This window comes from Heloderma suspectum, chromosome 5 (genome assembly GCF_057233095.1).
Source record: "Heloderma suspectum isolate Gila_16-S chromosome 5, 16-S_ref, whole genome shotgun sequence".
Classification (NCBI taxonomy): domain Eukaryota; kingdom Metazoa; phylum Chordata; class Lepidosauria; order Squamata; family Helodermatidae; genus Heloderma; species Heloderma suspectum.
In genome coordinates, this window is record NC_139462.1 from 188347330 (window position 1) to 188360791 (window position 13462).

The window sequence follows — 13462 nt, forward strand, 5'->3', positions numbered from 1 at the left end:
TTTGTTGTAGCACAGTTAGCATCTTATATTGTTACTTATGTTACTTAACATTGACATCTGTCCAAGTTAAATTTTGCTTTATAAAAAAGTAGGGAGGATGCATCAAAGAAAACATCTGTAGTGCCATTATGAAGAGTCTACTGAATCTACAAAATCCTAATGTGCAGTAAAACATTCCAGTATTTAGCCATAAATTGACATTTAGTCAATTAATTGTATAATTAATAAGGGCTGTGTACCGCCTCAGTACGAAGCCCAAATAACAAGGCGAAGTGGGCTGATTTGGAGGTACCTCGTCATGATACCAAGTGGATCAGACCAGCACCAAGGTGCCCCAAAGCAAAGCGGCTCTTCCATGAAGCACTTTGTCTGCCTTGTATATTCAGAGCTCTTCCTATGCCTTCTGAGCAGCCTAGACAGTTTGTCTCCAAAATCTTCTTCTGAAAGATCACACGGAAGGGAAAGAGGACAGGGGGGTGAAGGTGAGATGATGCAGAGGCACCAAATGTATCAATTTTAGAGAGATCCAGCTACGGGGAGAGGAGAGTGGAGGGGAGAGGGCGGGGGGGAAGAGGAAGTGAGCTTTGCTATGAGTCAGCCTTCGTTTGCTCATTGTGAGAGAGGTGGTGTTACTGGAGAGGTGTCTGAACATTATTTGACTAGAGCAGTGGTCTCCAAAGTGGGGTGCACACACCCCGGGGGAAGCGCACACACCCCGGGGGAGGCACACAAGATGATCCTTTGGGATGTGTGAGCTGCCTGATCATCCTGCCGCCCTGACAAGCTGCCATTGTGTGCAATGATGGTAGCGGCAGCGGCAGCAGGATGGGACGGGAGCTGAGAGGGAAGCTCCATGGAATTACTCTCTCTGCTCCAGTTCTAGCCACTGGGAGCAACTGCCCCAGTCTCTTCCAAGCATGGCAGAGGAAGCATTGACGCTTCCCACTCTCCTTTGGCAGAATGAAGCCTAGAAGAAAGTGCAGGCTATGGAGACTGGGTAAAAGAAGCATCCATAAAATCAAAAAAGGATCCTCACGATTTCATACGATTTTTGAAGGGGAGACCCACAAAACCACCATCCAATCACAGAGCACACCTGCCTACATGGACTAAACCAGAAAAATCACAGATGTGCCACTTGCGGGCACAGCCATGGCACAAAAACAAGGAAAAATGGCTTCCCCCATTCCCTGGAAGATGGCTGCCGGCACACATCCAGAGGACCTAGGAGCTGGAGGCAGCAGCCTGCCCTCATTCACAGGAGTTGCCTCCAACCGGGCGCCCTCCCGCCCTTCCAAGGAAGGGAGAGAGCGCAGTTGGAGGGTGACTCCTGCCCTCATGCCTGTTGGTGGTTGGCGAGCTGCAATGGGCAGCATTTTCCCCAGCAGCATCTTCTCCAGCAGAACCAGCAGTGGCAGCTCCCCTGGCGGTGGTGCCCCCCTGCCACGGAACAAGGGCCTAGGTAAGGAGCTGGCATGTGGTGGGAGGGGCAAAGCGGGATTCAGATGTCTGAATCCCACTTTGGCTTCATAGGCCAAGGTGGGTTGCCTCCCCCCCTCCCCGAATCAGGCTGAGCCAAATCAGGCCCGCCTCAGAAACCCTGAAGCAGCTTCCGAGTCGGATCGGGGGGTCCATACACAGCCCTATAATTAATAGACTAAAATACCTTCTTAGAGACTTCCCCCCTCTGTGAGAGAGGAGGACCAAAGCCTCTAAGATATGGCCTCATCTAAAAAGACACAGTATTTTCTATAAAAAAAATTGTTTGCTTTTTTTCTCATAGGCAAATGTAAGCAGAGTAGGGCTGCAATCCTATACATATTTACCTGGGAGTAAGCCTCACTGAACTCAATGGGACTTACTTCTGAGTTGACATGCATAGGATTATGCTGGAAAACAATTAAAATAAATATGATTGTGTGACAGCCCTAATATATCTGACTGGTTTTAGCTTATCACACACACAAATACATTGGGTTCTACCTTCCTCAGGGACAAAGAAGAAATTTCTCATCTAACTTCTAACACACCTAAGCCTTCACAACATCAGTTAGATACTGCAGAACCCTTCATAATGGTAGACAAAGAAAGTATTATGAAAGTTGGTCACCAAGCATAATTTTATATGAAGATATAGAAAAGACACAGGCACTGAAATCATTGGGACATGTTAGTCAGCTATACTGTGACCTGGCTTGCACATAACACTACCCCATGCTTTCTTTAACCCATGGGTCGTTGAATTCTGGGTTGTCATGATATGTGAATCCAGTCATGCTAACAAACCATGGTTTATTAACCACAAATAACCCAGAAAAAGAACCCGTGGTCTGTTGTTGGGTTGGGTTATTTAAACCAAGGGTTGTCATTGTGTGAACCCAGAACCATGGGCTGTTCATGGATTGTTTAGCCAGGCTATAAGGGCGGTAGGCAAGAGCGGTTAAAAAAACCCCAACCACTCTATGTGCCAGTACTACAGCACCACAAAGACATCTGGGATACAGGGAGAGATGAGGCAAAAAAGGAGGGAAACAACAACTCAGGGATTAGAAAAATAAACCACACTTTGATTGATCATCTGCCAGACAAACTCTGGGTAAGGCAACAAATCATGGGCTAACCATGGGTTAGCATTATTGTGAACTAGCTCAATACAGAGATCAGATATTCATCAAAAAATAGCACACATTGTTAAGCTTTTGTTATTCAGGATATTTAAATGAAAACAGGAAGAATAGATAGGTAAGTAATGATTTGATGAATTAGCAAGGCAACATTGCCACATGCACAAAATCTAGCAACTGCTACAAATGAGAATTGTTATACATTACATTACAGAGCCTCTATCAATACTTTGACATGAAGTAGCATTATGATTAGATATTTGCCTACCAGGGTGTGGAGGGGGAGATAAGAAATTGGTGCTTCTTTAGTCATTCTATACATTTTGAAAGCAGGCATTAAATAGGTAACATACTCAGGTCTTCAGTGTGGGGATGGACAGATATAATAATGTTTATAATTTATCTCATGCCTTTTCCTATCGTGGATTTCAAGGCTGTGTATATTGGCTTCCCAAGTGGTCTCCCATCCAGGCATTGACCAGACCCAGACCTGCTTAGCTTTACTAAGATGGCTAGGGATTTCATAAGCATAGGGCATGTCTAGTAAAGCTCCAAAGACCTTCTTGGTTTAGATCATATTGAAATGATTAAGTTATTGAGGTCAATTTTCAGTTCAAGAGATTTGTTTTAACCTAAATAAATGTTCCTTTATGTTTTAATAATTCAAGAGCTCTGGGACTTGAATAGCAGTTTATGGGAAAGCAATACAGATTGGCTGAAGTATTCTATTCTGGAAGAAAAGGAAGATGATCCATGACAGATGACGAAGACTGAGAATTTGGAGAAGGCTGTACCCTACACAGGTCTCCACTAAGAACTTCACTTTCAAGATGCAACATGTATTGCCATTAGCAGAATGGCACCTAAGAGTTGCAGATAGCACAGATAGCACATAGCACTGTGATTCCATACAGTTAATCTCTCTGGCCTTCATTTTTCTCATTCCTTAAAACAGAACACAGACAGAGTTTACAGTCCAAAGAATTTATGTGTGCATGTGAGACCCTCATGTCCAGCCAAGGATGTCTTTGAAGGTTTCTTTCCAACAGGTCCCAGTTATGTAGAGTTTTTAAAACCAGCTTTCAAGTTCAGTGGCGAGAAATGCTGAAGTGAAAACTTCAAAGCCAGTTTTAGCTGGACATGTATTTCTCACCTGCATTCATGCATGTATATAGCTTCTTCAGATTGCAGCCATAATATTCTCCCATCAACTTGGGGGGGAACCTTGGAAGATTCAACCTATTAATATCTGTAAAATGTATTGCAAGATGTGACTGGAAGGTTGGCCTAAAGGCAAAGAAACATGATAAAAATTGTGCTGATGAAAGATCAAAGGACTCAGTTGTAATGGAGTAAGCTTCTTCTACATCATGCATGATCAGATTATAAAGCACATTAACCATGCACTGTGCATGTCAGGACATTCACCAATGAATGTGTCTTCCTGCACACCTGAATAGATAATTGAAATTAAGTCCCACTAATTCCAAGTAAGGGGGGAACCATACATATCAGCCTTCATCACTTGTGTATATTATTTATATTATTTACTTTCGTAAATCTATCTACCATATCTCAGGATATTCAAAGTATCTGCACCACAGCCTCCCTGATCCTGAATTCTTACACAGATTTGTCTGTAGGACATACTGCTGTCTCTGCAATACCAGCACATCATCATTGTGTACTAAAAATCTGATCCTGCACTTAAAGCACTATTAAAGCATCCATCAACCCTAAACACACTTACCACAGAATAAGTTCCACTGAACAAGGCATAACTTAGTAAAGATGTATAGGACTACACTGTTAGTAAGCTCAGTATTATAAACCTATTTACTAGCACAACAGGTGTTAAGGATCGGACCATGAGTTTATCATAGCAAATAATGCTCCCATAACATTTTAAATACTAGTAGCATTTTACATTTTGAACTGGGAGATGTGTTAGATCAGGAGTGGATAACATGTGGGTCACGTGTGGCCCCTGCTGTCTACCCCGTCTGCCACCAAATTTGGTGGTGACAACAACAAAAATAAATCCTCCCTCCCAAGTGGCACTTTTAGTGTTAAAGAACTCTAAAACAGTCAAATTTAGCTTGTTCTGAAACAAAATTTGATCCTTTTGTGCTCCAGAGCTGCTAAACAAGCTAACTTTTAAAACTGAACTCCTTTAGCACTACGGAACAGTTTGCTTCAGAATTTTGGCAACAAACCACATATTGGAGGGAGGTCTGAGGCAGCCTGTGGAGTATGGCCCATGGGGAGTGAGGGCCCAGTGGGCGAAAAAGGCCCCTAGACCTTCCAAAATTTCCCACCCATGTGTAAGATAAAAGATTTGAAAGATTTTCAAATCAGCATTTAGTGTCTTCTAAAATACAAATATAAAAAAAGTTGAGGGATTGATTTTGAAGATTTAAGTTTTAATAAGCAGGTTAATTTTAAAAGCTTTTCAATGAACTATAGCAAAAACGTGTCCGCTCCTTGTTCAGAGAAACCCAACCACTACCAATGCTGCATGAATCCTAAAATTTTAAAAAGCTGGTACACCTTACTAAGAAGCTCCATGCTGGAGGCATTCCACAAACACACTTGCTATGGAATACAAAATATATGATTGCTACAGCATGCCATCTTTAGTACTCAGTGTAAGGATTGTACAACTAAAGCTCCACATTAAGTCTCTACTTAATTTTGCTTGTGTTCATTCACAACTTTAAAGAGTACACATTATAACACATCCTTGTGTTTTAACATGCACAAAATATCCACATATTGTAATTGAGCCTGATCCTCTTTAATAGCTTCTAAAACAACTGACAATATACTGCTCTCAGGACCAGCCAGAGACTTAAAGTGCAATCCTGTACATGTATACTCAGAAATAAATCCCAAGTAAGTGGGTATGGGACTGCAGCCTTAGCCTACAAAACCATGTTCCCTTATCTTTTATTAGAATTTTTATGCATTTACTGCAATACTTCCTAAATGTAATCCTGATTTGTGCTCAGTGTTGCAAACGTTCTTACTAAAATTTAATTTATTTTAAGAGTTTGAAATATGGTCTAAAATCCAAGTCCAAAATTCATTGACGCCAGTGGAAAATTGCCACTGGTCTTCAATGGGTGTTGGATTCAAACATAAAACTGATGCAAATTTATCTTAACGAGCATTAAGCACAACTCAGCAGCTCATTAATGTAATTACCATCCAGTAACTCTTGTCTAGCTTTAGGGAATAATTTCAAAACAATCATACTCGAGAGTATTTTCCATTTTTCATCAGAGGTATTATAGAAAGTTGTCTATTCTACCTCATTGCTCTTGCTTTGTGAAAGGGCCAGGCTATCATTTGTCAGCTCTTCATCATCAGCACTATTTCTGCTAAGAGTTTTTGCTTTTTTCTTCTTGGATCCAACATCACTAGCAACACTGCTGTTATCATCGTCATCATTGCCTTCCTCTTCATTGTCATCCTCATCACTTCCACTCCCATCATCTTCATCATCCTCATTATCTCCATCACTTCCCTCTCTCCGCAATGTGCTTTTCCCCTTCTTCTTCCCAGCAGTTGGACGCCAGTCATTGTCATCTTCGCTGTCATAGTCATCTATGTCATTTAGCTCCTCCATGGATACAAAATCTAGCAGACGGCGGTTTCTTCGCAAGTTCCACTTTTTTGGTTCATTTGTCTGCTCATCAATGCCAGCATCTGCTTCAGAAGGTTTCTCTCTCTCTCTCTCTTTTTCTTTTTCCTTTTTCTTTCTTGTCTTCTCTTCTCCTTCTCCATTTCCATCTCCCTCCTCCTCTTCTTTCTCAGTTTTAATCACCTCTTTCTCTGTTATTGGCAGCTCTTCTCCACCTGAGCTTTTAGGTCGTTCTTCCTCTGTTTTTTCTTCATCTTCTTCTGCCAGCTCTTCCTCCAAGATATTTTCTTCTGATTCACTACAGGACCCTTCTCCGCTATCCTTTGATCCATCTTCACTGCCATGTCCACTGCCTTCAGAATCTGTTGAGCATATGAAAATTTAAAAAAGGGGTTCCAAAGCAAAATGAACAAAAAAAAAAAAATTAAATGGCTTGAGGCAACCAGCTTAGTCAAATTAAATATTCTTTCCTTAATGGCCACCTAGCTTATTTTTCATCTGGCCCATTTTTTTTCATTTGCTGTTTTATTATTCTAAACCTACTGATGAAGAATGTTTTGCATTTGGTAGAACAGCGAGAAGCTCTGTCTCTATCACACTGCATAATATGAACAGGAACATTTTTAGGTATATAATATATTATATACCTAAAATATAAATTTTAGGTATATAATATACTGAACATAATATGAACAGGAAAGAACATTTTTAGGTATATAGCCCAGTACCCAAACTGCTCTACTGAAGCACACTACACTAAACTGAGTATCTGATTTAAGGAAATTAGTAAGTAATTTCATACAGAGTTTTACCCACAGAGTAGTAATTTCAGAAATAAACACAATTATGTCAATATAATGTTACCTAGGAGCCTAAAATTTTTATTCTGGTGGTTAACATTTGGTATTTTTACAGCCTTGAATGGGCTCAGCAAATAAAACCCAATGTTTGTACCAAGGGGTTTGAAATCTTTTTCCAGCTCTGTGGATTTGGAAGTATTTGGGGGGAACCTATAATGGAAAAACCTTTTGTCAAGAATCATAATTAAGCACATTAAATTCTGTCATTTTAATAATATTGATATTTGTTACTAACAGAATAACTGAGTGGCGTTTTAAGTTTAAAATAAACTACCAATGATTCCTAAATATGAAAGAGCATCAATGCAAGTTATTTCTTTCATGCAACCTTAACACTGCCATTTTAAGTATATGACTCAACTGGTACACTTCTTATCATGAGTAAATATTTTACTTTCCTAAAAATTAAGAACAAGAATTTATAATATTTTCGTTAAAATGTCTAAATTTACTGGTATAAGCATCATTTTTCTACAATGTAGTGCAGCCTTTCCCAACCTGGTACCCTCCAGATGTTTTGGACTTCAACTCCCATCCTCTCCAGCCAGCACGGCCAATGATCAGGAATGTATTCATTATTCACAATTATACTCTGCGTATCACCCTGTTCACAAATGAAGATGCAATGCATCCCCATAAAATGCAGCACTATTAACATATGCAGCTACACACCTGAAAATCTATTTGGTTCTTCTTAACTCAGTTAAGAATCTTGAAAATACTAAAATGGTTCTACCAAGGTGGGTTGTTTTTTTTACATTTCCTTGTTTCAGTCAACAGAAGAAATATGACATTACTGTGTTTAATTGTAAAACCTCTACTCTATTTAAGAGTTGTATCTATTCCAAGTTACAAGAATATCATATGACAGAACAATTTTAGTATTCCTGAAAGTTTTAATTCAATTCTAGTTTATTGTTTTATATTAAGGTGCCTTGGGGATCTTTCTGGAACAAAAGGAAGACTAAAAATTAAAATTGAAATAACTGTTGAAATGTGCTTGCTGTGTGCCTTATTTGCCCTTACAAGTTTTTCCAAAACCACCAGGAACATATGTGAAACTTCTTAAACAAATTTTAAATAATGCAAATTACTATGTTTGGTCTCAGTACCTATTTACAGGAGTACTTCTTTATAATTTTTTAATTCCACTTCTGCCATTGCAAGTTAAGCTAATTCAGATGTTAAGAGCTTTCAAGAACTGAACAATTCTGGCACTTCATTTGTGTGAAGAGGCTAACATGTAACCAGACACCTCCATAGATATAGTCACAGTCTCCTAGAAGCAATTTTTATGGAAAAGTATGTAGCTGCAGTCATGAATGTCACTTCCAGGAGGCCTTTTCCACTTGTATGAATCCCAGGGGACTGCTTGGACACATTGTATAAAGAAAATTCTGGTCATATCAACTGGCTATTACATAACAGCAAAACAGACACCCCCCTGCAACCAGACATCAGAAATACTTCAATGTACATGAATGCCCAACAGAGCACTAGAGTGTTACTAGTGTCAGAAAGCCTAGAAAATACTCAGTTGGAAGATGACATGGCATTACACTCTTCACAATTCCATGTTCAGAGCAAGAAGAGGGTGGTCACTAGTTTCCCGATTACCTTCATCTCCTCATGTACTCTTGATTATGAAGCAACTTATGGATTGTTAGGTGATTTTGATCTCCGTATGCCACTGTGCTTTGGAATGCAAACTATTGACTAAGGAGCTATTTTGCTATCAGACCTCCACAAAGGCCTGATTTCCAGCTCACCTTGGCAGTGAGCCCCTACTCAGCACTATATGAGACAAGCCCTCCACAGGGTACAGGGTTCTGCCTATCCCAAAGCCCAGCACTGTATTACTCTCCTGAATCAGGATGGGTCTCTGAATATTGTCCTGAGCTTGGAGCAGGCATAATTCAGTTTCTTGAGCTTATTTTGCCTGCTCCAAAGCCCAGGATGGTATGAGAACCCTTTCCACCTATTTCCTGAGCATTCTGGCACATGCACAAAATTTAGAGGAGGGGAAAGGCACCTCATGTCACTTGGACCAAAGCAATGAGAGAGCAGCATGGCTTCTGCATGCTAAAAAAGCTCAGTGCAGCATGAAAGACCCCTCGTCCCTGTCCTGATTTCTCAGGTATGCATGCAGAGGGAAAGGAGGAGTCAATGGTGACAAATAACATCTGGCTAGTAAGCCAAGCCACCATCTGAGGACCTCTGTTTACCTTCCCACACTCAATGCAACCTGACCAAACCCCACTCACAGGTAGCCAGATGTAATGTATCTTGCTCCTGTTTTACCAACTGGAAAATTCTGGGGATGGGACAAATGCAAGAAACACATTTTCCCTAATCAAGAAATCAACACAAAAACATAAGTCAGGGTAAAAAATATCTTAAAGATTTTGATATCATAAATACATGCAGGAATGTATTTAAAACATATAATAATTTATGAATCAACCAAAAAGTAATCTGTAATTTATTTTTATTTGTTAATTGATTCACAAATATTATAGCACTTAAATAGATGTCTGCATATATTTGTGCTATCAAAACATTCAACTATTTTTTACTATTTAAATATTTTTATATATATTTTACCAACATAATATTCTTGTCAAAGTCATGAGCAGAACTTAAACATATCAGTTTTAAATAAAGTTACTCTTCAAAATAGCTAGACATAGTAGATCAAACTTTTTTAAAAAAACATTTAAGAAACTGAAAAATCCTGGTGAGTCAAGCAGCAATGGTGCTGCCAGCATTTCTTTAAAGTTTTTTTCTTCTAATTATAAGTGGAAGCAGAATATGCAACTTTCATACTGTCACCTTTTACATTACCATTATTTTAGTGGCAAGTAATGCCTACACCCAGTCTCTATGACCATTACAGTTGTTAAAGTGCTAAAACGTATGTGTACTGTGCAGTTGCCCTCTTATTCCCACATGCGGATTAGGAAGCGATCCTATGCCCCCAGACAGCGTTGGGGGGTGGGGGTGGCATAGGATAGTTTGGTTTCCTGGCTCCGAGGTCAGAGACAGACCTCAAGAAACCACGCTCCTCGCCCCCTCATAGCTGACATGGAAAGAACTGTGCCAGCTACCTCTCCATGCTCAGAAAGAGGAGTGTGGAGATAGGAAAGACGGGGCGTTCCTGAGGGCACGGATGGGAGGAGACCTCGGCAGCTGCACTATGGCCTATCCTATGGCCACTCCAGCCTCCTTTCCTCCCCCTCTAAAGTGCCACTGCTAAACAGGCAACATAGCCTGTCTAGCAGAAATGCAGGGCAGCTGGAGCACAGAGACAAAGATTGCCTCTGCTGTCGTCCCTCCTTGCACTGGATACTCAGCAGCCTCCAAGTATCCACACAGGATTGTGCTCATGGGAGTTTCCTGCCACTGACTCTCTCCCACCACACCAACAGATTTTCCAGTGAGAAGAAAGCTATGCCTGCAGGACGGCATGCACACCTAATGCTACATGTATGAGATTGTCTGGATTAGCCCAAAGTCTGTTCAGCAGGCTGAAAAAATCCTCACAAAAACCAGTTACCAGCTATTGCCAAATACTTTTTATAAAAAATAAGACCAATGGCTTGTTTATGGCATGCTTTAACTCACTTTAATTCATTTTAACTTCTGATTTTTTGTACGCTCAAGTGGAAAACAGAGTTTAAAAGTAAGCTGGGGGGAGAGAGAGAGAGAGAGAGAGAGAGAGAGAGAGATGCTGGCAAAATCTTGGACTTTTGACTCGCCTCTCATACAAAGCGATTACGTGAACAACAGAAGGGAAGGTATATCTAATATTCAACAGGTGGTAATGTACAAAGTTTCTTATGAACAGTCATAAGCAAATGACTTGAGAAGAGTGAGCAAATGGTGAGCCTGTAAGAGCGAAGGTATTTAATTTGGGGACAACATCTAAAATAATCTCAGGTGACCCCAAACTGCATAAAATAATCCAAAATACTGATTTTTATTGCCATCAGTTTCATTTCAAGACTCCAGTAAAATACAAATCAAAGTTTCATATGATCTACAAGCAAAACTGTTGCAATAGTGCAAGCTTTAGAATGTTCATTCAACTTTGTGAAGAATTAAAATTCTGGATGAACTTCAACATTCTTATGCAACAGAACTTGCAAACTTCAACATCCATTATCATTGTGTATTACAATTGTAAAATTGTATTGTCAGACTACAGATGAGACAAAGATGACATATTTCATTCACTTTATTTTTAAAAACTGTAAATAAAACAGATAGAACGAGGGCTATTCAAGTCAAAGACCAGTATTTAACCAACACAGTATGAAAGGCTAGCAAAGTTTCTGAAAGAAAGAAAACATATTTATATCATTTTGTTACATTGGGAACTTGAGTTGTTTCAATAAATGTTGCACTATTAATTTACCTCACAAAACTGCTACAAAGTGATTACTGAAAACAAAAATTTTATCCACAAGTAAACATAATATTCTAACAAACCTAGCTAAACATGCAGATTCAGATGAGTTTGCAATGGCATAGTGACCGAAGTAGGCTCCTCTCCATGGCACATTGCTTCAGACCAATAGCTCATTACACAAAGGCATCTAGTAGCTGCATGTAGCTATTTTAATTTATTATTTATTTGTTATTATTACATTTATATTGTACCTTTCTTTCATCATGGAACTCAAGGTGGCTATAAGGGATTCCTAAGTTGTCTCCCTTCCAAACACTGCTCAAACCCAAACATGCTTAGCTTCAACAAGGTGGCTGCCTCATGTGCCTTCAAACAATGCCCTGGGACACAGTTATTTAAGCTGCCACTAATCTCACTGTTCCTCTGTAACCACCTCAAATCAACTGACAATGTGCTGAAATCAATGGGACCTCTTATAGGCAATGCTGCAATTGCTTCCAGAATAAGTATCAGTAATACTTACCTTTGGGGCCAATAAAAAAGTAATTTAATTTCAAAAAATCTCAGGAGGCAGTAGCCAGAAAAATCCAGGGGAATTTCTTAAATGACAACATTCAAGAAATGGACAGTTAAGGCAACATTTCTCCTGTTCCTACACATCCTTCCATCTCCCTATGCCTATACTAGGGATGGGGGAGAATTTCTCCCCGAAACTTCGGGGGGCCGAGTGCCAACGTATTCGGCCCCCCAAAGTAGTTTTGGGGAGAAATTCTCCGCCCCCCCACCCCCCGGGATGGGACTTACCTTTCCCGAATGTCGCTCCCGGTGGCGGGTCGCAGCGGCGGTTCAGCAGGGCTTCGACAGGGGCAGGGGCGGCAGCCGGTCTTTCGACCGGCTGCCGCCGCCGCCATTCCAAGTAAAAAAAAAGAACGCCCCCGTGATAGGCTACGTGACGATTAACGTAGCCTATCACAGCTAGATTTGCAAAGTCAGCCGTGATAGGCTACGTAAATCGTCACGTAGCCTATCACGGGTGACTTTAAAAAAAAAGCGCGTACGGCTAATGGCGGCCCCCATAGGGAGCCGCCATTTGCGTTCCTTATTTGGTCGCTGTAGTCTACTTAAAGACTTACGTAGACTACAGCGACCAAATAAGGAACGCGAATGGCGGCTTCCTATGCGGCCGCCATTTGCGTACGCACTTTTTTTTTAAAATGTCACCCATGATAGGCTACGTGACGATTAACGTAGCCTATCACGACTGACTTTGCAGATCTAGCCGTGATAGGCTACGTAAATCGTCACGTAGCCTATCACGGGGGCGTTTTTTTTTTTTTTTAACTTTTTATTTTGCGGCCGGGCAAGGCGAGGCGCCTCCTCCCTGGTCTGAATTTCGGCTGGGCGAGGCAGGAAGCCTCCCCCCCCGGCCTGAATTTCGGCCGGGCGAGGAGGGAAGCCTCCCCCCCCCGGCCTGAACTTCGGGGGGAGCAGCGAAGCGCCTCCCCCCCCACCGCGAAGCAAGCTGCGAGACCAGGTAAGTGACTTTCGTGCACCCCTAGCCTATACACTCTTTTTCCTGCCAACCCATTCCCCAATATACACATGACTACTTTAAGCCAAAGGCCCTGGGGGTTTTTTTTGGCAGTTTTAACACTGTAGAGCAGGAACAGGGAACCAGTTGGGTGCCAATTACTTTCCAGGGAACCTTCTGGGGGCTGCATGCCAGAGGTGGATGGGTCCCCTGCAAAAAGTGGGCAGAGCCATCCTGCACAAAGTCATTCACACAAACATACACGTACTCACATTAACACACACACACGTTCACACATAAAATACACACACACTCTCACAAACCCACCCACAGTCTCACACAGAGACACATAACACACACATATCTTCATATAGATTTACACACATGAAG

The 13462-nt window shown here is 41.1% G+C and overlaps 1 protein-coding gene across 39 annotated transcripts in view; it reads right to left on the reverse strand.

Moving 5' to 3' along the window:
- The window catches only part of PHF14 (PHD finger protein 14), a 185388-nt gene that overhangs the window by 165725 nt on the left and 6201 nt on the right, over positions 1–13462 (reverse strand). For all 39 annotated transcript variants that reach the window (XR_014792374.1, XR_014792373.1, XR_014792372.1 and 36 more), the window contains exon 3: positions 5938–6632. Coding sequence is in view for 24 of the 39 variants with exons in the window: in XM_084858689.1 (XP_084714815.1) it covers positions 5938–6632 (695 nt within the window). In the remaining 15 variants the exon portion in view is untranslated. The remainder of the gene's footprint in view (positions 1–5937; positions 6633–13462) is intronic.